General features: G+C 42.7%; 1 protein-coding gene across 1 annotated transcript in view; it reads right to left on the bottom strand.

The window, feature by feature from the left end:
• The window catches only part of cdkl1 (cyclin dependent kinase like 1 (CDC2 related kinase)), a 41,156-nt gene extending 18,381 nt beyond the window's left edge, over nt 1-22,775 (bottom strand). The window contains exons 1-4 of the mRNA XM_078233954.1: nt 22,455-22,775; nt 3,386-3,507; nt 2,060-2,132; nt 1,066-1,156 (exon numbers count right to left, since the gene is read on the bottom strand). Coding sequence (XP_078090080.1) covers nt 1,066-1,156; nt 2,060-2,132; nt 3,386-3,507; nt 22,455-22,622 — 454 coding nt within the window. The 5' untranslated portion in view covers nt 22,623-22,775. The remainder of the gene's footprint in view (nt 1-1,065; nt 1,157-2,059; nt 2,133-3,385; nt 3,508-22,454) is intronic.
• Nucleotides 22,776-24,942: the final 2,167 nt, after the last annotated feature.

Here is a 24,942-nt window from a genome sequence, read left to right as displayed (position 1 = left end):
CCATGCCTTGTTCTTCCTTATTTCTGCAATCTCAAGCCCTACAACCTCCTGAGAACTTTGCTTTCCTCCAATTTTGGTCTTCTATGAATCCCGCGTAACTTTAGCTGCACTGTCGGCAACTATTTTCAGCTACCGTGGCCCAAAACTCTAGAATCCCCTCCATAAATCTTTCCGCCTCTTTCTCTCCTCCTTTAAAACCTACTTCTTTAACCAAGCTTTTGGTCATTTGTCCTGATATTGCCTCCCGTGGCTCAGTGTTAAATATGTTTTTTATTGATAGCACTCTTGTTAAGCACCTTGGGATATTTTTCTGCGTTAAAGGTGCTATATAAATACAAGTTGTTTTTATTTCTCAGCTGCCTAGGCCCTGAGCTATGGAATTGCCATCCTGAGACTCTCCTATGTGAAATATCTTAAAACCCACCTCTTTTACCAGGCTCCTGGTTATCTATCCTATGGGCGGCACAGTGGCTCAGTGGTTCGCACGGCTGCCTCACAGCAGCAGGGACCCATGTTCAATTCAGCTTTGGGTCACTGTCTGTGTGGAGTTTGCACGTTCTCCCTGTGTCTGCATGGGATTCCTCCACGTGCTCCGTTTTTCTCCCACAGTCCGAAAGACATGCTATTTAGGTGCATTGGCCATGCTAAATTCTCCCTCAGTGTACCCAAACAGATGCCGGAGTGTGGCGACTAGGGGATTTTCACAGTAGATTTGCAGTGTTAATGTAAGCCTACTTGTGACACTAATAAATAAAGTAAAAAAACTAATTTCTCCGAATGTGGCATTTCTGTGAATTTACTTGCAACGTTTTACTATGTTAAAGTCACCATATAAATGCAAGTTTTAGTTGGTATTGTAATGAATCAGTTGTGAAATATAGCAACTCATCCATTCTCCTCAATTTTCTGCGCACTACGTACTCAATCCTGCTTTTAGTTAACGGTCCTGTGATGTCACTTCTAAAAATGTTACGCAATTGCCTAAAATTTTGGTTTTGTTGTACAAATGGTAACAGCGACAATTAAACAGCCTTTGTCAGTTGAAAATAGAGGACTTTCACTTACTCAGTATCCTGGCAAAACCAAAATCACAAAGCTTAATGACATGATGCTTTGTAATCAAGATATTTTCCGGCTTTACGTCTCTATGTATACACTGCAAAAATTAAAGTAAATATAATCAAAGAAGTGATTAGTACAAGGATGTTAAACAGTTGCATGAATGGCAAAAATATGCCAGGCTCTAAATAAACTGTAGATCAATTAACTTCTTGACATCCTGGACAGCGTTAAAAAGCTTCAATTCGATTGGGAGATTTGATAATATTACAGATATTGACCTTACAAAACCAGTTTTTAATTATTAGCCCCATAACCTCTTCTCAGCAATGTGTCACGTTAATACATTTTGTCGTTGGCTTTGACATCTATTTTCCTGCTACTTTTGTTATGATTTATTGCTTTGTACATCTTGAAGGTTGAAAATCAAATGAATGCAAAAGGAATTACACTTTTAGCCAGTTGCAAAGTTTGACCTCAAGCTGGTAAGAGACAATATCTGGTAGTATTACACTAAAAGACTCCGTATGATTATATGGAGTCTTATATTATGATATACTACAGGCAATTTTAACATGAAACTTTTCAGCTGACAAAAACAGAGGACGCAAATTTGTTCTGTAATGTATGTATCGTGTAAAACAGGATTTAAATTGCTTGCCTGAGGCAAAGGCCAAAATCATTTATGGCCTGTTTATACATATACAACTTACTGTCAACATCAGCTGAAAGTAAACTGTCAAAAGTAATTTAATAGTTTAGCTGATTTAGGTAAGTATTTTTTTAACATCAGGTTTAGGACTAATGAAGAATTGCACATTCTCAGAGCTTCAAATATTGCTGTTGAAACAATCTTTTTCAGCAATCTTCAAATACATAAATCTAAATAAAAACTTTAAACATTATGAAAGTGAATCAGAATTGTAAAAGTAGTACACTCGGTGCACTATTTGATGAGTTGTAAAATACTTCATGTACACAAAAGTGTGTGAATGCTTACATTGTGCTTATGGCAAAAGTTCACAGCCTGTAGAGTTTGCCAAGTAATTCTCCTCACCAAGTGATCTGGTACCCTAAGAAAAAGAAAGGCATTATTGAATTTTGCAAAAAATTAAACAGTTTTCCTTCCCTTTCTACTTACAGTAGTGATTTAAATTTGGCATGAGATTTAGCCATGAATAATATACAAAGCAAAACCACATTTATAAACAACTGTTATTAAAGAACCCACGTTCCACTTCAATAAGCCCAAGAATAAAGGAGCTGTGATTTCATCAGCTCCAACAAGATGTCAGGAATGGAAGGACACACAAATCTAGCAAAATGCCTGGTAAGGGAGGGGGCAAGTGCTTAAAAATTGATTATTATTATTCTCGAGCTGCTTTGTTCTGCTTAGATTAACTAATAATGCTTGTTGTTGAATGAAGGGTTCAATGAAATATTCACAATAAAGACATAGCTCACACAAGTCAAAATCAGATGAAGCACAACTTGCAAAAAAATGTGGAAAAACAACACGCCCTGCGGAGTTGATGTTTAACACAAGCTCAGTGACTCAAAGTAGTAACAGTTTTTCAACTGAAATGCATATACCCCAGATTTGATTTTGATTACGTACATTAGATGGGTGAACATGGAGTAGTTTTATTATTCACAAAAAGACTGCTATAAAAACACATTTTAAAAACTGATTTTTTTTCTGTCTAATAGTTACTTGTTCGGTGAAGTCAGTGCTTGAAAATGTAAATTAAAGAATCGATTTACGTTTGCTGTTTGTGAGATTCTGTGGTGGTAGGTTAGCCACAATGTTTGCCTACATTATTATACTTTAAAAAGTAATTCATACAAAGTACTGCTTTAGGGTGTTAAAAATATCCGTTAAGCAAACTCACTGAAGCTCACTGTTGAGAAAGCTTTTCTGAGACCATCTATGGTTGAAATTGCACAAAATTATTTTGCCTTTAGATAGTTCTGAAGGGTTATGCATTATTAATCTAGTTTCATTCGAATAATTGTGAAGAAAAGCTAGCAAAGTTTAATTAGTTCATGTTGGAGAATATAGATTTTAAGCTGACATTGTGGGTAACACTAAAATGTAAAGCTCCATTTATGACTACATTGTTCGTACTTTTCTCTTCACTGATATTAATGATTTCCGTCCTGGTCACTACAATCAGTGCCGAGAAGGAATCAGTGCTATAGGTCCCAAAATCAAGGCAGTGACCATTAAAGGTCCAGTTTTGAAACTTGGAATGTCATGAGGTTGTACTGTGTACATCGCAGTCCGTCACATGTAGTCTGTACACCACAAATCAATGTTACTTACCCTGTGGGGTATCGGTCCAATTCATCCAATACAGTGTGGTCACAGTACTCAAAAACTAAATGAAGCCTTCGTTTCCTTCTGAACACTTCAATCAAGTTGACAAGATTGGCATGTTTGAGTTGCTGAAAAATAAAATGCAATTTAATTTTCAGAGATATATAGATTATCCAAACTTTGCCACGTGTTATTCATCTTGTTGATAATTCTCCCGTTTTGTAATATTAAAACAGGTTTTACTGTATGCAATTCCAAGTCAGTTGTAGTTGAGTAAATAGGAATGATGTGGTTAGTGGCATTGCCTAACTGCAGATATACTTGGAGCTTGGCAGAGTACCTTTGGACATATAAAGAGTCACAAAAGGTGGGAAGTGGAGGAAGAGAAAATAATGTAACAGCAAAACAATAAAAATGACACCCAAGAATCTTCATAAATTTAAATACCCATACCTGATATCAAAGTACTGTTTAAAAAAGCACAAGCTATTAATGATGTGGAAGCTGTTTTTGATCAGGAAGTAAAATTACAGCAATTCTACGATAAATATTAATTTTCTACAAATCATATTATCTTTTATCTGTCACGGCACACCTTTATACTACAAGAATCTTGAGGCACACCTTCGATATTCTCCAAGTGAGCTGCCCTCAAGCAAAAGTCTGAAAGCCAGTGATCTAGTACATATTGTCTCACATCAGGTAATTAAAATGTCCGGTTTACATCAATCGCAGTCTGCACACTTTGTAATTTAACTACCTCGTTTGTCAGAATTGAACACAAATACTAAAAGTAACACAAGTCAGTAAAACTGCTTCACTTCTGTCAAAAATTCTCTGATCCATGAAAAAGGTAATAATTGTAACAGAAAGTTGCTTTCTCATTATCCAGCCTTTGTTGGTGGTGTGACTAAACCACTCTAAAGGCAAAGGCCTCTTGGAATGGAGTTCAAAGAATTTCTGCAAAAAAAAAACCCCTTCAAGACAGATGTTCTTCCAAACCCAAAAGCAGAATGAAGAATGGCCTGGATTACAAACACACAATGATTACATTAGCATTGGAAGTTGCTTAACTGCTTATTGTAGTCCTGGAAACACAATTAACCAATTAAATTCCTAGCGAGAGAAAAATGTTGCTCATTGTGTGATGAGCCAGACCTTTCAAGTCAATGTGGAGACAACAGCCGCTGCTCCACTGCAGTTGACTATGGGGACGATCTTACTGGCTCGTCACGCCAATCCATCACCATGGCAAGCCGATAAGATCGCACAAGAGCCAAAAAAATGGGTTCGCGCTCGGTTTCTCGCCTCTCGTGATATTACTGGCCCTGCTGGCGTAATCAGCCTCACGCCCAAGAAGGGCGCGAGGCAGAATTTAATATCCATCGCTTACTTTTTATTATCAGTGAGCCCGTGACGCAATCATCTGGGCTCAATTGCCTTAACAGCCGTGCCGGTGGAGGTCCTCACTAGCAAAGCCTCCAGCAACGGGAACAAGACGCGATGGCCTCACCAGTGGGGCAGGAGGCCAGGGAGATCATCCAGAAGGTCGGGAGGGGTGGGGGGGGGGGGTTTGGGCAGTGCCCCTTGGGTAGTGCCGGCCTGGGACCCTGGCACTGCCAGCCTGGCACCCTGGCAGTGCCAAGGGGTGGGGCCTAAGGAGAGATAGGACCATAGCCTTAAACGTTATGATGTGCCAAGTGCTCATCCAGGTGTCCAGATCACAAACAACTACTCCTAGTTCCTCCATGCCAACGCTATAGTTAAGAAAGTCCACCAACACCTTTACTTTCTCAGGAGGCTAATGAAATTTGGCATGTCAGCTACGGACTCTTACCAACGTTTATAGATGCACCATAGAAAGCATTCTTTATGGTTGTAGCATAGCTTGGTATGGCTCCTGCTCTGCCCAAGACCGCAAGAAATTACAAAGGGTCGTGAACAAAGCCCAGTACATCACGCAAACCAGCCTCCCATCCATTGACTCTGTCTACACTTTCCGCTGCCTCGGAAAAGCAGCCAGCATAATCAAGGACCCCATGCACCCCAGACATAGGGGGAATTTTACCATTTTGAGTCTAAGTGCCGGATCTGGGCGTCAAATAGATCCGTGCCTGGAATCCTCTTTCCAGCGCGCCCGTACACGTTTTGCCAGCTCCGACCTGATCCGCGCTGTGGGCGGGGCTTAGTGCTGGCGGACCAATCGGAACTCTGAACTGCGCACGCGCAGTTCGAAAAAAATCTGACAGCGCGCCCAGGCGCAAAAGAGAAAGCAGAGAGAGCGGTTCTCTGACGGTCATCCTCTGGTCGGGGGGGGGGGGGTGGTTTGAGGGGAGGGGGTGTGACCGATCATCCCCTTGTGGGGGGGGGAGGAGAGGGGGTGTGACGTCTCATCCTCTGGTCAGGGGGGTTCCGCTGCCTGTCTGCGGCCGATCCCTCCTGGCACCATCACTGGTACACTACCAGCCACAGCCATCTCTCCCGCACCTGCAGGGAAGAGTAATCTGTGACTGGTAGTGTACCAGTGATGGTGCCAGGAGGGATCGGCCGCAGACAGGCAGCAGAACCCCCCCGACCAGAGGATGAGACGTCACACCACCTCTCCTCCCCCGCCCCCCCCCCCCCACAAGGGATGATCGGATACACCCCCTCCCCTCAAACACCCCCCCCCCCCCCCCCCACCCCCCGACCAGAGGATGATATGTCACGCCCCCTCTCCTCTCCCCCCCACCCCCGGGGATGATCGGTCACACCCCCTCCCCCAGGGGATGAGATGTCACACCCCCTCTCCACCGCCCCCCCAGGGGATGAGATGTCACACGCCACGCCACCTCCCCGGCCCCCCCAGGGGATGAGACATCACACCCCCTCTTCCCCCCCCTCACGCCCCGACCAGAGGATGACCTGGGTCAGAGAGCCATTGCAGTCTCTGACCCCGCTCTTCGGAGGCTGCAGCGGCGACTTCAGACTTTTATTTTGTAGATTGGTAACAACGCGGACGCGGATCGGGCCAGAAGACGGTAAAGTGGGATTTGGCGGTAGAGTTGGGCGCGCGGTTCATTAAGTCGATTTAAATGCATGCTAATACATTTAAATCGTCGGGCCACCCGATTCGGGTGTCGGATCTGCTCGGAATCAGGTGCAGATCGCGGTATAGGCCCGACGCCCAACTTTACCGCGCTTTGGTAAAATCAGGCCCATACTTTCTTCCATCTTTTTCTGTTAGGAAAAGATACAAAAGTCTGAGGTCACGCAGCAACTAACTCAACAATAGCTTCTTCCCTGCTGCCATCAGACTTCTGAATGGACCTATGGGGAACAGCCGCTCCCTATCCACGCAACTCATAATCTTGTACACCTTGATCAGGTCGCCCCCTCAGTCGTCTCTACTCCAATGAAAACGATCCCAGTCTATACAACCTCTTTTCATAACTTAAATGTTCCATCCCAGGCAGCATCCTGGTGAATCGCCTCTGCACCTCCTCCACAGCAATCACATCCTTCCGATAATGTAGCGACCAGAACTGCGCACAGTACTTCAGCTGTGGCCTCACCAAAGTTCTATACAACTAACTCCAATATGACCTCCTTGCTTTTGTAATCTGTGCCTTGATTGATAAAGGCAAGTGTCCCATATGCCCTTTTCACCACCCTACTATTGTGTCCTTCCGCCTTCAGAAATCTGTGGACAAACTTGCTGAGGTTTTCCTCCTTTCTCTCAGCCCTGACTCAATGTTAATCTTCTGGCACCAACAGGTTAGAGGTCACCCTGGAAAGGGCCCCTTGATCCAACAGTGCACTCCTCACATACAGTCTCAGACCCCTCATGCAGATTTGCTTCTACTTTTGATTTAAAACTGCACTATTAGTTTGAGTGTGCAAGATGGTGGTTCTGCACTATTAGTTTGAGTGTGCAAGATGGTGTTTCTGTACTATTAGTTTGAGTGTGCAAGATGGTGGTTCTGCACTATTAGTTTGAGTGTGCAAGATGGTGGTTCTGTACTATTAGTTTGAGTGTGCAAGATGGTGGTTCTGTACTATTAGTTTGAGTGTGCAAGATGGTGGTTCTGCACTATTAGTTTGAGTGTGCAAGATGGTGGTTCTGTACTATTAGTTTGAGTGTGCAAGATGGTGGTTCTGCACTATTAGTTTGAGTGTGCAAGATGGTGTTTCTGTACTATTAGTTTGAGTGTGCAAGATGGTGGTTCTGCACTATTAGTTTGAGTGTGCAAGATGGTGGTTCTGTACTATTAGTTTGAGTGTGCAAGATGGTGGTTCTGTACTATTAGTTTGAGTGTGCAAGATGGTGATTCTGCACTATTAGTTGGAGTGTGCAAGATGGTGGTTCTGTACTATTAGTTTGAGTGTGCAAGATGGTGGTTCTGCACTATTAGTTTGAGTGTGCAAGATGGTGGTTCTGTACTATTAGTTTGAGTGTGCAAGATGGTGGTTCTGCACTTTTACCTCGAGACCAGCTTTGACACTCCCCCTCTCACTGTCTGCATTCCCAGAAATCTACCTGGAACCTCACGATGTGAAGGTAGTGCTCCCTTCTGTTATTCATTTATTATTCATTCATGGGATGCGAGAATCGCTGGCTGGGTATTTATTGTCCTTCCCCAATTGCCCTTGAACTGAGTGGCTTGCTAGGCCACTTCAGGAGGGCATTTATGAGTCAACCGCATTGCTGTGGATCTGGAGTCACATGTAGGCCAGACTGGGTAAGGATTTCCCTCCCTAAAGTACATTAGTAAACCAGGTAGGTTTTTACAACAAATCTGTTTCATGATCATCATTAGCTTCTCCAGATCTTGTAATACTGGATTCCACTGTTATTGTGATCAAAATTCCAACCCTCCCCCCGAGCTATAACTGTCAATGTGCCCATGCCCCATGTGGACCTCACCCCTCCCCAGCTAGAGACCCTCCCCCACCCCCATGAAAGCTTCACAAACCTCCCCTCATCTTTCCCCAAGTACAGGCTGCTGATGCCTCCCATAACCATCACAATTCCATCTGCAGACAAGTACAAAGCCAGACAAGCAAATGGATACGGACTGTAAAATTGCCCTACCCACCAAGCTGTACCTCATCACAATTGAGCACACAGCCCTTGTCCCACCCAGGAGTAGCAGTACAATGTGCGTGCCATGGCCTGTAGTATGGCCAGCTGTGCCCCAAGACTGTCTCTACTCCCTGACTCCTGACTACGAGCCCAAGACCATATTTAACGAACATTCATGAGATAGTAATGAATCATTCATGTCACTACTTGGGGAATACCCGATCTGCTATTAACCCAACACTGGGAGAATTGCAAACTGCTTTTATGCCAAGGGGCTTCTGGCTTTTTTGGCTCCTGCCTGCCACAAAACCTGCCGTGGGCAGGATGGGAATATTCTATCCGGTGTTTCTGGAAAGGGAAGAGCTCTCATCATCACTCAGTGACCTGTACTGAAAAGAGGTCAAGAGAAACCTCAGCTGCAAATACTCTGATGACTCACTGTCCAAACGAACATGTGAATGAAGAGCAGAATGGAACTGTAAACCAATGTTGTTAGTGGATTCAAGAGATGAGGGCTAAGGGGGCACAAAGAAAGTACTATTTTGCTGTTATGTTAAATTATTGTAGATTCTGTTGTACATGACCTTATATAAAAAATAAAAAGCAAACCTTTATTTACGCAAAGCTGATTGAAGTCCTGTATTAATTTAGTGCAAAACAGACTGAAAAGGTTCTATGTGCCTCAAGTATATAAACTGAATTTAAAAATATAGAAATGCAGAATGTATGGTACATATCGCTTTGATCAATACTTACATTAACTTAGCAACTCAAATCAAACTGGTGAAACTATAATTGAAAGATTCATTAGCTGAGACCTGATTTATATCAATGTTTACTACAGTATATTGACTGAACAAACACTCTCAATTGGGAAGGGAACCAACTCAATTTCCACTTCCGCCACTCCTTTGCACAGTGCGAGACTTTTTACACTTTGAACAGGAAGCTTTATTGGCAAGCACTTCAACATACCAAAACAACAGACTAAATAAAACACAGTAATTTGAAGTGTTTACATGGTCAGATTTTCAACCTTAACATTTGGTAGAAAAAACTAATATTTCCTGTATATAGAATACAAGTATTTCCCTTCTTGTGTCCCTTTGTAAATATCAGTTCTTATATTTCTAATGAGATTTCCTGGTTGCCCACTTACTGAAAGACACGAACATCAGATCTGAATCTCAACTGGTTGTGAACAAACTAAATACTAGTTACTTGATAGCGATAAGTTGTTCTCCAGTAAATGTGACACTACTTATTCTTTGGACTATTGGGTGACTGATTATTTTTCCAAACTTTTGGAGCTACATAGGTCCTTTCATAGGTGAAAAATGGACAGGAGTGCTATTTCGTGCAGGCTAAAAGCATCACATTACAATGAAAAGCATTTTGACAGGCAAAACAGTACAGATTAAAAACAGCTATTAGATTTAAAATCTACAATGAAAACAAAGAACACCGTAGGAACATTGCTAGATTTCCCTGCCCAAATTAAAAGCACTCATTTTTTTCAGTACACACATTTACTTGCAATCTAAGTTGAATACACAGTAATCTCTCAATCTGGAATGCTTGTGACCAAGCCATTCCTAGATTTTGGAATTTTCAAGATTATAGAATGACATTCAGAATGCCTAACCGCAAGTGTGCAAAACGAAAAAAACCACATACTTGCCTGCTGCATAAACTATTATAAAACAATAATAAAAAGTGGTTAGTTATTCAAGTACTGATATACCTTCCATGTTTTCACTCCCAAAGTACTTCACTAAAATGATGAAGTCAATTGCTTGGATCTGCTCTAAAACCTTCTGGATAACGAATGTTTCTGAGCAATAGTTTTCCACTGACTGTTCCCAAATATTTGTACAAAGAGTCGAACCATCAGCAAGTCTTGCACATAATGTGCTGCACTTTTCAAAACGCATAATGTAAGTTTATTTATTAGTGTCACAAGAAGGCTCACACTAACACTGCAATGAAGTTACTGTGAAAATCCCCTAGTCTGCACTAATCTGTCCTTCTGCACTCCGGCCCCTGTTCGGATACACTGAGGGAGAATTTAGCATGGCCAATCCACCTAACCAGCACGTCTTTTGGACTGTGGGGGGAAACCGGAGCACCCGGAGGAAGCCACGCAGACACTGGGAGAATGTGCAAACTCCACACAGACAGCGACCCAAGCCAGGAATCGAACCCAGGCCCCTGGCAATGTGAGGCAGTGGTGCTAACCGCTGTGCCATCTCGCCACACATTGCATCTTATAATAGAAAATGTGCATATTCTGATGTTTATTTTACCTTATTTATTGTAGTATTAATTCAAAAAGAATGAATCCTGGATACAGTACCAGTGTTATTCTGGACTGGAGAGATTGCAGTGTATGAGGAATTTCTGGAACTATATATTTTTGAAAAAAAATGAATCAATCTTGACCAAGAAAGTCCACCAATTCCAGTGGTAGGTACGCCATGAAACATGACAAATCATAATTTTCCAGGATAATTTATAAATCATAATTGTATTTTGCTGTACTTACCTTTGCCCTGATACGCTTTTATTTGACTCTTTTTCACATTCCATGATTGTACAACTAATATTTAATAATTCTGGAGGCCAGAAGAGTTGAACAAAGCATTGAGTACAAAGTTAATAGTTCTGACTACTGCCATAAAATTACATTGAAAAATTGGGTTTGTATTTCTCTAAAAACAAAGGGTTAAATGTTAAACATATAACTAATAATAACTTAATCTTCACATTAAAAGTTCACATTGTAGTAAAACACCCCAGAATAACACTGGTACTGTATCCAGGATTCATTCTTTTTGAATTAATACTACAATAAATAAGGTAAAATAAACATCAGAATATGCACATTTTCTATTACAAGATGCAGCGTGCGGTGTGATGGCACAGCGGTTAGCACCGCTGCCCCACATTGCCAGGGACCTGGGTTCGATTCCCGGCTTGGGTCGCTGTCTGTGTGGAGTTTGCACGTTCTCCCAGTGTCTGCGTGGGTTTCCTCCGGGTGCTCCAGTTTCCTCCCACAGTCCAAAAGACGTGCTGGTTAGGTGGATTGGCCAAACTAAATTCTCCCTCAGTGTATCTGAACAGGGGCTGGAGTGTGGCGACGAGGGGGTTTTCACAGTAACTTCATTGCAGTGTTAGTGTGAGCCTTCTTGTGACACTAATAAATAAATTTAAATTATGCGTTTTGAAAAGTGCAGCACATTATGTGCAAGACTTGCTGATGGTTAGACTCTTTGTACAAAGTATTTGGGAACAGTGATTTTTATTTTCTAAATAAACTGAGACAAGAGGCATTTCTCATTTGTGACAATGTTATGATCAGCCCTATTTGCACTTACACCAAGTGTCTTAGCTGATATTTGAAGAGCCCAATTGTAATTTTTATTTTATCCTATCCAAGTTCCTTCGTGTACCAAATATGTCAGAGTAAGAAATAGGAGTAGGCCATTTGGCCCATTGAGCCTGCTGTACCATTCAATAAGATCTTGGCTGATCTGATTGTGGCTTTAACGTCACCTTCCTGTCTACCCCACAAACCCTTGACTCCCTTGTCAATCAAAATCTGTCCAACTTGGCCTATCCTTTGACCTAGCCTCCAATGCAGTCGATGGAAGAGAATTCTAAAGATTAACAACCATATAACAAACTGAATTCCTCCTCGTTTCTGTTTTAAATAGGAGATCCTGTATTTTATAAGTGTGTGTGCCCGCCCGTTAAGTTTTCCCCACAAAGGGAAATATCTTTGGCACACTGGTTAGCACTGCTGCCTCACAGCGCCAGGGACCCGGGTTCGATTCCCGGCTTGGGTCACTGTCTGTGCAGAGTTTGCACATTCACCCCGTGTCTGCGTGGGTTTCCTCCGGGTGCTCCGGTTTCCTCCCACAGTCCAAAGATGTGTGGGTTAGGTGGATTGGCTATGCTAAATTGCCCCTTAGTGAAAGGAGAAGTAGCTAGGGTAAATGGATGGGGTTATGGGGATAGGGCCTGGGTGGGATTGTGGTCGGTGCAGACTCGATGGGCCGAATGGCCTCCTTCTGTACTGTAGGATTCTATGATCCTGTCAGCATGTACCCTCCCAAGCCCCCCTGAATCTTTTGTTTCAACAGGGTCACCATTTTCTCAATGCCAGTTTTTAATAAGCCATTCACTAACAGGGGTGCAGCTGGAGTTGGGACCAATCAATCTAAGCTTCCTCAATGGGAAGGAACTACATGTTTCAACCTTCCCCAATAACCTCAAATGTTGCCCGGTATAGAATTTTAGCTTTGCACTTGTAAGCTCAATCCAGGGCACAAAATTGTTTTAAATTGAATCTTTAATATAGTTGATCAGTTAGGACTAGTAAAATTAAATGTTGGCTCTTGCTACAGTCATGCTTTGATTCGGGCATTTTAGGACTTTGCTCTGCCATCAACACAGAAATATTTGTTTCAGAATTGAATCTAATTTTTATGATTGCCACTAAATAGCTTATGAAGAACAGCACGGTAACCAGGTGAACGCACAAAGTAAAGTTTATTTATTAGTGTCACAAGTAGGCTTGCACACCGATGAAGTTACTGCGAAAATCCCCTAGTCGCCACATTCCGGCGCCTGTTCGGTACACAGAGAGAATTTAGCATGGCCAATGTACCTAACCAGCACGTCTTTTGGACTGTGGGAGGAAACTGGAGCACCGGGAGGAAACCCATACAGACACAGGGAGAACGTGCAGACTGCGCACAGATAGTAACGCAATCCGGGAATCAAACGTGGGTCCCTGGTGCTGTGAGGCTGCAGCGCTAACCACTGTGCCACTGGAATTTAATGAATGTTCAATATATACAATGTTATGTGTACAGTGAACAAAATATCACTATACAAGATATGTATATATGTAATGTGGCCTTGTAATTCTACCGATTACCTACTTTCTCAATATAGTAACATTGTGCAAAATCTCTGAAGTAAAAAGTGGCGCCTTGGCAATACATAGATTGTGCCAGATATACGTAAATAGTTCAGCAATTGGCATGGTCTGACACTCCCACAAACTTTTCATATGTTCGCCAACACACTATTAAAAAAACTGATTCATTATAAGTTGGCATATTTATTGCAAATGCCAACCCATTCTTAGCAACAGTAGCATTAAGAAAACAGACCATTGCTAGGTTCCAATGTGCTGCATGTTTAGTAGTAGTTCTGGATTGGTGTTCCTGTTTACTTTAGATAATGAAATCAAGAAATATACCATACCATTTATCTTATGTCAGAACGTTAAACAAATACAGATTTATCTCCTGACCAACAAAGTGAGTTACGTTTACATTCACAATTATCCACACAGATGCAATATTTAATACAACAGGCAGCTACTGGCCAATGTGCCAATTACACTACTTGGAGATCTGTTGCTTGGTTGCGAGTCAACGTCTATACAGATATGAAAAATTAACATTAAAACAAATATTGCAATAGAACTGGAATGCAGAGATTGACAGAAATATGCTGTGCTATAATTACCTTTGCTAATAAAAATACAAATTTGCTGATTGATTTTACAATCACTAGAAAATTACATTGCATTCCATGAAACCCTTCTTAAAATCTAGGGTTTCTCTCTATTATCTAATCACTGTTAACTTGATGTCTAATTGTGATGACAAAAAGATTAATAACAAACAACCCAACAGAGAAACAGTGTGGAAAAGAGGGATGTTCCTGGGAAAAATGTTCTTCAGTGGCACTACAGATATTTGGCAATGGAGCAAATGACATGAAAATTTCAGAAATGTAAGGACATTCATATCTTTAATACAGCAAAAATATTAAAACTATCAAAATGAAAGTGGGAAAAATGTTGATCGCATCAAGTTATAAAGTAACAAATGCCAATGCCAACAGAATGTTCAGTTTTACAAGTATATCCATAATTTATTGGTCTGGAGATACAAGACTGACACTCTAGAAAGCATTGGCAAAGACACACCGCGTACTGTGTCCAATTGTGGTGTCCACTGAAAAACGTTCAAAGTGGAGTAACACACAATGCCAGGACTCAAGACTATACAGGAAAGGCCAAGGTGGACTTGCTACGGAATATAAAATGCAAAGACAAAGTATAAGGAAGAAAAGAGTCAAGGATGAATGTTGGACATTCCTGTTACCTACAAGAAATAATCTCGTCTGAATAATCTCTTCTGAAGTTCCAACTTTTATAAATTAAAAACATAATTACTCCAGATGAACAGACAATGCACACAAGTTTATACATTTACATTCATTGCTGTGAAAAGAGCTCCAAGCATTATCACTAAGGGAATCCATAAGGTGGATTGTGAAAACTATGATGACCTGGGAGACATAACTAAAACCACAAGCAAAACATAGCTTCTGGGGTGACTATGTTACATTCAAATTTTTAAAAAGATAATTTTAAGGATGTGTTCATTTATTACCCCTCCATAGTTGCCGAGAAGGTATAGCGAGCTGCTATCTTGAACTGATTCAGTTGTAAGCTATTGGATTGTTATTCTTTCATGGATGTGGGTGTCACTGGCTAGGCCAACATTTTTATTGCCTCTACCTAATTGTCTTTGAGAACCCAGTGGCTTCCACTTCAGAGAGTGGTTAAGAATCAATGTGTGAGCTGCAGTGACATGTTGGCCAGGCAGGTAAGGGCAAGTTTCTTTCAAAAATGAGTCATTAGCGAAACAAAGGGGGTTTTACAACAATCAAAACCTTCATGTTCACTTTTACTGACATAAGCTTTTTATTTCCAGATTACTTAAAATTGAATTCAAATGGGATTTGAACTTAAATTCTGTTGGTTAGTCCAGATTTCTGGATGATTAGCCACATGAACAGACTGGGAATAGAGGGATACAAAAGAATGGTCTAGTGGGCACAAGAGTGGTGCAGACTTGGAGGGCCAAAGGGCCTGTTCCTGTGCTGTATTGTTCTTTGATTAATTAGTCCTGGTGATGAGTCAATAGTATGAGTCAAAAAGTACAAACTGGCACTCGGTTCTTAGATGAGCATTCCATCAGCAAGTTCCAAATAACATATGACTTCACAGCTGTGTTTACATAAAGAAATCTCCAGTGTTACCATTACTTTGTACCTTTCATATTTGCAGCACTTGTTACGCGGTGGAATGGAATGATTTGCACGAAAAGTCAACACAGCCATAGCAGAGAATGATTTTGATCCAATGACACTTACACAGCACCATTCTGCCACCCAAGAAATCTCCAACATACTGATTCTAATCAATTTCCAATTAAAGAATTGTAGCAACAATGAATCTCTTGTTAAATCCCACATGAAGATGCACCTGACACAAGTTACTGCTAATATGGAAGCCATTTTGACCAGTTTTTATTATCCATTGAGTAATTTAATTCACTCATTCAGAGTGAATTAAAACAGAGTGCAATCCATTCTGGCTTTGATCTTCCTGGCACCAGCACTTTCACCTTTGGACGCAAACAAAATGAGGGATCTGGATCTTCTTCCCACAAAGCCAGAAGCAGGCTCCAGTTAAGAACACTTTTACAATTCTACCTTTTTCTAATACCTTCATCATCTTATCCGGTCCCAAATTCAAATCCTCATTCAGTTATTGCCATAGCTATTGACCTATTAAACTTATCAATTTGGCACACTAATTAGCTCCAGTGCAGGGTTCGATTCCAGCCTTGGGTGGCCGTTTGTGTGGAGTTTACACATTCTCCCTGTGTCTGCGTAGATTTCCTCCTGGTTTCCTCCCAGTCAAAGGATGTGCAGGTTAGGTGGATTGGCCATGCTAAATTGTCCCTCCGTATACCAGGTTGTGTAGGTTAGGGGGATTAGTGGGGTAAATGTGTGGGATTAGAGGATAAGGTGGGGGTGGGCCTGGGTAAGACGCTGTTAGAAAGTCAGTGCAGATGTAATGGTCTGAATGGTCTCCTTCTGTACTGTACGGATTCTATAATCTCTATGATTTAACTATCTCCCCTTTTTAATGGTGTGTTTTAACTTAAAATGGGAAAATAAAATCATTAAGTGGTGTTATACACCGAGAACACAAAAAAAAACCAGAAAATGAGAAAGCATTTCCCTCCACTCTCACTTCCTTCGTCATGCATTGGATTCAATCGTATTTGTTTACCTTCCAAAAAAAACCTAATCTGTTCAGATATCTTTTGATCTCCAAGGGTAATCCAGCCAACTTGATTCCCACATCAAGGCAATTCAATCCTGGCTCATTGATCTCGACAAGCAACAACTTGCAGTTGTGCTATGATATGTTTGATCACCCCAGATGATCAAATATCAACCATCCAGTTTTTGTGAATGAATCAATTGACAGAACATCAGCTATTCTTGCTGGAAGTTTTATACTGCAAGCCCATGTCATATGAAAAACCCTATAATCTCTAGTCTCACTCCATGCAAACAAACAGCACGTAATCAGCACCTCCCAGAATTTTAAAGTCACGATTCATGTTACGTTCTTCCTCCATTAATCTTTTCTCGATTAAAACAAACTTCAGCTCTGTCTCTCTCCCTCTTTCTTTTTTCCTCCATAACTTACACCTGAGAATCATTCCTTGGAGCTTTCCTCAGAATTCTATCCAGCTTTAATGATCTTGAGCAACACCTCATTGTGCAGGATACTCTCTTCAGGTAGCAACACAGGTTGCCTTAGAAACACACTGTTGTCCTCACCAATCACTTGAATTGTTGGCCCGAGGGAGTGGCACTTACTTTGATATACCTGGCTCCAACCCCACCTTGGCTGTCATTGGGAAGCAGTTATGAATAGCATAAATTGTTCAGCAAGTTGTTTCTGTGAGATATATGTTGCTAGTATTTGCATTTTTAATTACATTTAAAATACTGGATATCTATACTCCTTTTGCAATTTACTATTATTCCACATTTTTGCCTTAATAAATGATAATGAGGCAGTGCAGCGGGCCAGGAGACATCAGCAGAGGCTGTTTAGCGGGCTCCCCACTGGGCATCACGGCCTCTGCGCATCTCTGGCTCCAGGTTTTTTGAAGTCATCAGCTCTGTGTCGGAAATCAGCTCGGAACAGATTTAAATATTTAAATCCCAATTTCAATATCATTAGCGGGCCCAGGACTGAAGTCTCTGGGCCCACCAGCGTCTCTCCCCCGCCATGGCAGGGAAGGTTCCCTCCAGTGGGGTTTACAACTGCTCCCCACGAACTGAGAACAGGCAGCCTGACCCCGCTGGAGGGAACAGAGGCCACGGTGCCCCCCCTCCCTCCCCAGGAGGTTGAGAATAAGGGGCTGCCCCCTGGCTGGGCAGTGCCAGCCTGGCCCCTCAGCACTGCCCAAGGGGCAAACTGGCACTGCCAAAGGGGCACCTTGGCACTGCCCCACCAGGCATTGGGCAGTGCCAATGGGGCAGCACCTACTGGGGGCAGAACCTGTTGGGGTGCGATTGGGGGGGGGGGCAACTACTACACTGCATTTGGATCAGTGGCAGAGGGAGAGAGGGAGGGAAGAGAAGATGGCGATCGGGGCTGGCCATCCGGGTGTGCATGTGTGTGTGTGGGGGGGGGTCTTTCCCAGAGAGGTCTGGGAGGCCGGTGATCAGGGGGGGTGAGGGGGGTAGGATCAGAGGGCAGTGACTGCGCATGCACTGATCTCAGCGCTGACAGGTCGGCGCATGCGCAGTGGCCCGCTCAGTGCTATGCTGCCGGCCTCTCCAGCGGGAATATGCCCCACCCACAGGTTTTCATAATGAATCTTGCTTGGGCACTCTGCAGCGCTCAGAATGTGGGAGATTCGTTCTGAAAATCACGCCAAAAAAAATCAGCGGGAGTTACTCCAGTTTTCACACGAATTCGGCACTTCGAATTCTTTTGGGAGAATCGCCCCCCCAATATTTCTTCAACTTGAAGAGGTCAAACCAGATGGTTTTAATTAAATCTACAGCATTTATTTGTGAAATATCATTCTATAATTATCAAGTACTAGGAACTGTCCCATTGATTAATTTGTAAACCATGAAAAAGGGTTTTTATTGTATGTATGCAAGCCAATCATCATATTTAGGAGTCTTCAAACAAAGCAACAGTTACAGGGAAATCCACACAGGTGATCTTTTTATTTATCTCATGTGATCATAGAATCCCTACAGTGCAGGGGGAGGCCATTCGGCCCATCGGGCCTGCACTGACAACAATCTCATCCAGGCCCTATCTCCATAACCTCACATATTTACTCTGCTAATCCCCCTGACAATAAGGCACAATTTAGCATGGCCAATCAACCTAATCCGTACACCTTTGCGTTAGGAAACTGGAGCACCCGGAGGAAACCCGTGCAGACACAAGGAGAACATGCAAACTCCACACAAACAGTCACCTGAGGCCAGAATTGAACCTGGATCTCTCTGGAGTGATAAAACCACATTTACCCAACTCCAGTAAGCTTGGTACAGTTGATAAAACCAAAGTTTAGGGATCCACAATTCCACATAGAATATTACTGGAATTTAGTCAGGTAAAACTGTGCAGCCTATCAGCACACAACACCTCTACATTTCCCCTTTTGTCCAGCTAAAGCCAGCCTCACATTAGGGTAATGGCTTGCAGGGCTATCTGGAACGAAGTGGGAAGAATCCCTGCTTGCAATTATTATCCCAATTGTCAAACTTACCCTGAAGTACAGTGAACTTGCCTGCCTCAGATACTGGATCACTAGGTTTGCCACAGATGATTCCAAAGCTAAATTGCCAGGTATTTGATAATGTAATTTCTGAGCCCAGGGAGACCATGCTTAAGCTCCCTGATTATAATAAAGTCAGTATATATTAAAGGCTTGACAAACATAGGTTTGTCCACCAAGCTACATGGACGGCTGGTACCAGCAGATCCTCATAAATGTAACCACGCAAGAAAGCACAACCATCATCCTGAACACAACTCCATTTGGTGGTTTCACCATTTGGGAGTACAGATTCGGCAGCTTCTCTTTATCTTTCTGTAATCTAATCATGGTAGCTTAAATCCCTGGATATATCAGCTTAGAAACATAGAAACTAGAAGCAGGCCCTTTGAGCCTGCTCCGCCATTCATTTTGATGATGGCTGATCATCAAATTCAATATCCTGATTCCCCCCTTCTTCCCATTTCCCTTGATCCCTTTAGCCCCAAGAGCTATATCTAATTTCTTCTTGAAATCAGACAACGTTTTGGCCTCGATTACATTCTGTGATAGTGAATTCCACACATTCACCACCCTCTGGGTGAAGAAATTTCTCCTCACCTCAGTTCTAAAATGTTTACCCCTTATCCTCAAACTATGACCCCTAGTTCTGAACTCCCCACCATTGGGAACATTTTTTCTGAATCTACTCTGTCTAATCCTGTTAGAATTTTATAAGTTTCTTCTAAACTCCAGTGAATATAATCCTAACCAATTTAGTCTCTCCTCATTTGACAGACCTGCCATTCTAGGAATCAGTCTGGGAAACCTTTGTTGTACTCCCTCAATAGCAAGAACATCCTTCCTCAGATAAGGACACCAAAACTGCACACAATACTCCAGGTGTGATCTCACCAATGCTCTATACATTTGCAGCAAAATATCCCAATCCTCAAATCCTCTCACAATGAAGGCCAACATACCATTTGCCTTCTTTACTGCCTGCTGTACCTGCGCGTTTACTTTCAGCAACTGATGCACAAGGACTCCAAGGTCTCGTTGAGTATCCACGCCCCTCAATTTACACCCATTCAAGTAATAATCTGTCTTCCTATTATTGCTATCAAAGTGGATAACCTCACATTTATCCACATTATATTGGGACCCGGGTTTGATTCCCAGTTTGGGTCACTGTCTGTGAGGAATCTGCACATTTCCCTGTGTCTACGTGAATTTCCTCCGGTTTCCTCCCACAGTCCAAAAGACGTGCTGGTTAGCTGCATTGGCTATGCTAAATTCTCCCTCAGTGTACCCAAATAGGCACCAGAGTGTGGCGACTAAGGGATTTTCACAGTAACTTCATTGCATAGTTAATGTAAACCTACTTGTGACACTAATAAATAAACTTTAAACTATGTGTAATCTTTTCCAGCAATCATAAACCTGATTTTCTGTTTCCTGGTCAACTACACAAATGTCCAACCAATCTCTGTGATGTAAGAACACGAGAAGATTAGCTTGGGACTTACTTTGAAGTCCCAGATTTCCAAGTCCAGTGTTGCACACTCGATTTCATCAACAACTGTTTAATCCAGATGACAAGAGGCAGGATATTCTGGCCACACTTGCCCGAAGACCAGAAAATTCCACCCGAGGTCAATGGACCTCTGCATGGTCTGCCAGCCCCCTGCTATGATTCCCGTGGTGGGCGGGCAGAACGGGACAATTCCACCCGAGGGGTTTCACAAAAAGGCATGATTTCAATGAAGTGATTTTCTCTCAAGTTGTGGTAGCATCGCTCAGTTATCTTTACTTTGCCACAAATCCACCTCCACCACTTAGTCCTGGATCTCACAAATAAATGGTCTCTCTCTGTGAATCTAAAACATGAAGATCAACTATTTGGATACAACACCAACAATCGGCATCAGTGGTCACACTCTCACCTCAGTCAAGTCTTGGATTCAAGTCCCACTCTTGGGATTTCAGCATATAGCATTGAATGGTACTGCTACCATTCAGTGAGGGAATGTTTCACTTGCCCCCTTTCAGATCCAAGGCTCCATCTTTCCTTTAAGGTGAACGTGAAAGATTTGTTGGCATTATTTGAATAAAAGCAGGGGAGTTCTCCTGGCCAATATGTATTTCTCAGCCAACATCTAAAAACAGACAGTCTAGTTATTTCTCTGTTTGTGGGGACTTGCTGTGCTCAAGTTGAGCGGTTTTGGGTGACCGTGTAGAGTTTGCACATTGTCTGTGTTTGAGGGGGTTCCTTCAGGCGCTCCAGTCCCTCCCTCCCAACCCCCCCCCCCATTCCAAAGATTTGATTTGTCACATGTATTGGTGAAAAGTATTTTTCTTGCATACTATACAGACCGTTCATAGAGGAGGAGAGAGTGTAGAATGTAGTGTTACAGTCATAGCTAGAGTGTAGAGAAAGATCAACTAAACACGAGATGTACAGGTTACGTGGATTGTCCCCTTAGTATTCAAAGATGTGTATGATTAACCATGGTAAATGCATTTGGGGGGGGGGGGGGTGTGTCTAGGCAAAATGCTCAGAGTTGGTGAAGACTCGATGGACCGAAGGGCCTCCTTCTGCAATGCAGGGATTCAATGGTTCTATGGACATTCCCTACACAACAGTGACTGGAACATCGGATAAGCAGTCAAGTGCTTGGAGACTCTTCAAACATGCAACACGGGGGGGGGGGGGAGGATTACTGTCGATGACAGGTTGATGGCTAAACGACTGAATAAAAAACGACAGCAAGCAGATGATTCTGCTCACGATATTTAGGCACAAGATGATAATATCTGCACAGCAATGTCATACAGCAGTCTGATTTGTGAAGCCGGACAACAGTGAATTAAAACATCAGACAGACAGTGAGATCAGCAAAGAGGTACATCATATTCCGCTCATTTGGAAAATGGTCAAGAAATGCATTCGGGGTTGAGAGGCGACTGGCCCCAATCTGTTGCCCATGGGTGACCGAGAGCAGCCGCAAATATGATTTAGACACAGAGTTACTAGAGTTGGACACCAGAGTGCCTGTTTCTCACAGTAGCCCGGGGAAAGCCGGTCAGGTGTAACTTGTACAGTCAGCTCTGCATTTTATTCTGCTGCTGATGTGGAAGAGTTTAGATTTCCAATCTGAATAAAAACACTTCAAACTCACACAGGGCAACCTCTTAAGAATAATCCGTCCATCGCAAAAAAAGTCACGTTATTTATTTGATATAAAAATGCCGCGCACTCAATGCTGAGTAAATATATAAAATATGATAAAATAAGAAGTTTCAGCACTGACTGACTTACCTTCAGCATCCGGATCTCTCGGAGTGCAATCTTCTTAATAACCGGATCATCCTCAGACTCCACAAACTTTTTAATCGCCACTATTTGCCCGGTGTCTTTGTTCCTACATTTGAACACAACGCCGTAGGAGCCCTCGCCGATCTTGGCGATTTTTTCGTACTTCTCCATCGCCCCCAGCTCCCCGCTGCTACTTTCCGCCAGTTTTCGCCCGAGGTCTAAAATGGCGCGTCCGAGCCCCGGAGACCGACTGAAATATTGGGCAGGAGCAGGAGGAGGGCGGGAGCGCCGCCCAGGTAGGCGCTGTCGCCAAGTCCGCACTCCCGCACTGATGCTCAGAGCTCCCTCAGCCAGCGGGCAACTCGCTGCTCCCGCCCGGGGCTCCTTCCTCCGCTGCTAACCTCACTCAGCGGAGTCTGATCCCGCACAATAACCCGCTGAATCCCTCCCTCCCGCACAATAACCCGCTGAATCCCTCCCTCCCGCACAATAACCCGCTGAATCCCTCCCTCCCGCACAATAACCCGCTGAATCCCTCCCTCCCGCACAATAACCCGCTGAATCCCTCCCTCCAGAGTCTATCGCTCCACCCAGGGCGGAATCGTCTCACCTTCAGAATTATAGCACAACAGGTACCCAGCCAACTGCCACTTCACATTTTAGTTCTGTAAATAACCTGCCTTTGTACACTGCAACATTTTCCTGGTACATATGTCCCAGATGGAAACATCGTTCCAACCAACTCAAACTTGGGCGGGATTCTCCTGCCACGCTTACCTCAAAACCGGAGAATTCCGCCCGAGGTCAATGGACCTTTGCACGGTCCGTCCCCCGCCGGCTACAATTCCCGTGGCAGGTGGGATGAGAGAATTCTGGCCCCAATTAACAGCTTTTTCCCTGCTGCCATCAGACTTTTGAATGGACCTGCCATATATCAAGTTGATCTTTCTCTATACTCTAGCTACGACTGTTACACTACGTTCTGCACCCTCTCCTTTCCTTCTCTATGTACAGTATGATTTGTCTGTATATACACCAGAAACAATACTTTTCACAGTATACTAACAGACGTGACAATAATAAATGAAATGAGAGGACGTTGGGATCAGCACATTTCAGAAATCAGCCCAAGGCTTTTTTTGGGGGGGGGGGGGCAGTGGAAGAAGAGGGTCAAGAGATAAGCTTGCCAGAGGGTCAACACAATGGAATGGGCCAAATGGCCTCCTTATGTAATTAAACACAAATATTCATCAGATCAGACAACTCCTGGGGTGGTCTGCTATTGTTTTCCATTCTTGGAGCAGAGCACAGAAACAGATACCCACTCTAACCCGGGTGGAATGGGAATTGAATCAAGACGGAGTTATTCTAACCCACAGGTTAGCCATCTAACTAACCAGCTCCTGATTTGTTAAATGTGGTAAAAGACCACTTAGAAAATCCCTATTAGTCAGGGTCAGCGTGGATTTATGAAAGATAAAAAACCCTAAATGAATTTGTCAAACATTTGAGGCTATAACTAAAAGGGTAGTTAAGGGGGTACCCTGTAGATGCCATGTAATTGGATTTTCAGAATGCATTTGATAAGGTTAGTACACAAAGGGACTAAGGTGGGGAAACTTTTTGTCACTTGTGACTTTTTGGAATTCTCTACCCCAGAAGGCTGTGGATACTCAGTTACCGAGTGCATTCAAGACAGAAATTTATCGGTTTTTGTGAACTGAGGATTTGGGATGATGCAGGAAGTGGAGTTGAGGTAGTGAGCCATGATCTTTTTAATAGTTGACTTCTGCTCTTATTTCTTATATTGTTATGAATGGGAAACAAAGAGACCTTGAAGATCAAAGGCACTGAAACTGTTGTGGAGAGACAGGAATTTCCGATCATTTTCTAACCAGTTTTTTTTCCTCCTGTAATTTAGCAAGTAGCAGTGGAGAGGGAGGTGCAAAAAGTCATACCATCCAATGGGGTAAATACATGGGGTTACAAGATAGAGTGGGATGCTCTTGGAGAGAGTGCAGACTCGATGGGCCAAATGGCCTCCTTCTGCACAATAGGAATTCTATGATTGGTACCAATGTCAATTTAGTGTTTATGTGACTCACTATACTTCATTGTGAATACTCAAACTGTAAACAAACATTTTTGTAAATTAAGATTTTTAAAAACATTGTGTAAAACTGTAGATTAATTGGTGATTTTAAACTAGTGTTAGCATGCACACCCTATTAACAAAAATTTACACCCAGCAAAAAGTTTCCCCACCTCAGTCCCTTTGTGTACTAACTGTGTGTGTGTGGCACCTTATCAAATGCATTCTGAAAATCCAATTACATAACATCTACAGGGTACCCCCTGGGGTGGTAGGTAAAGACGAGTACTTCTAATAAATTGAAATCCAAGCATTTCCTACAGAAAGGTAGGATTTCCTAATGCAAGTTGGGAAATTCAGTAAATAGTTCTTATTCACAAAGCAATTATTACACAAATT

This window comes from Mustelus asterias, chromosome 18 (genome assembly GCF_964213995.1).
Source record: "Mustelus asterias chromosome 18, sMusAst1.hap1.1, whole genome shotgun sequence".
Taxonomy (NCBI): domain Eukaryota; kingdom Metazoa; phylum Chordata; class Chondrichthyes; order Carcharhiniformes; family Triakidae; genus Mustelus; species Mustelus asterias.
Note: the sequence above shows the minus strand (reverse complement) of the source record. Positions and strands in the feature narration are given on the sequence as shown.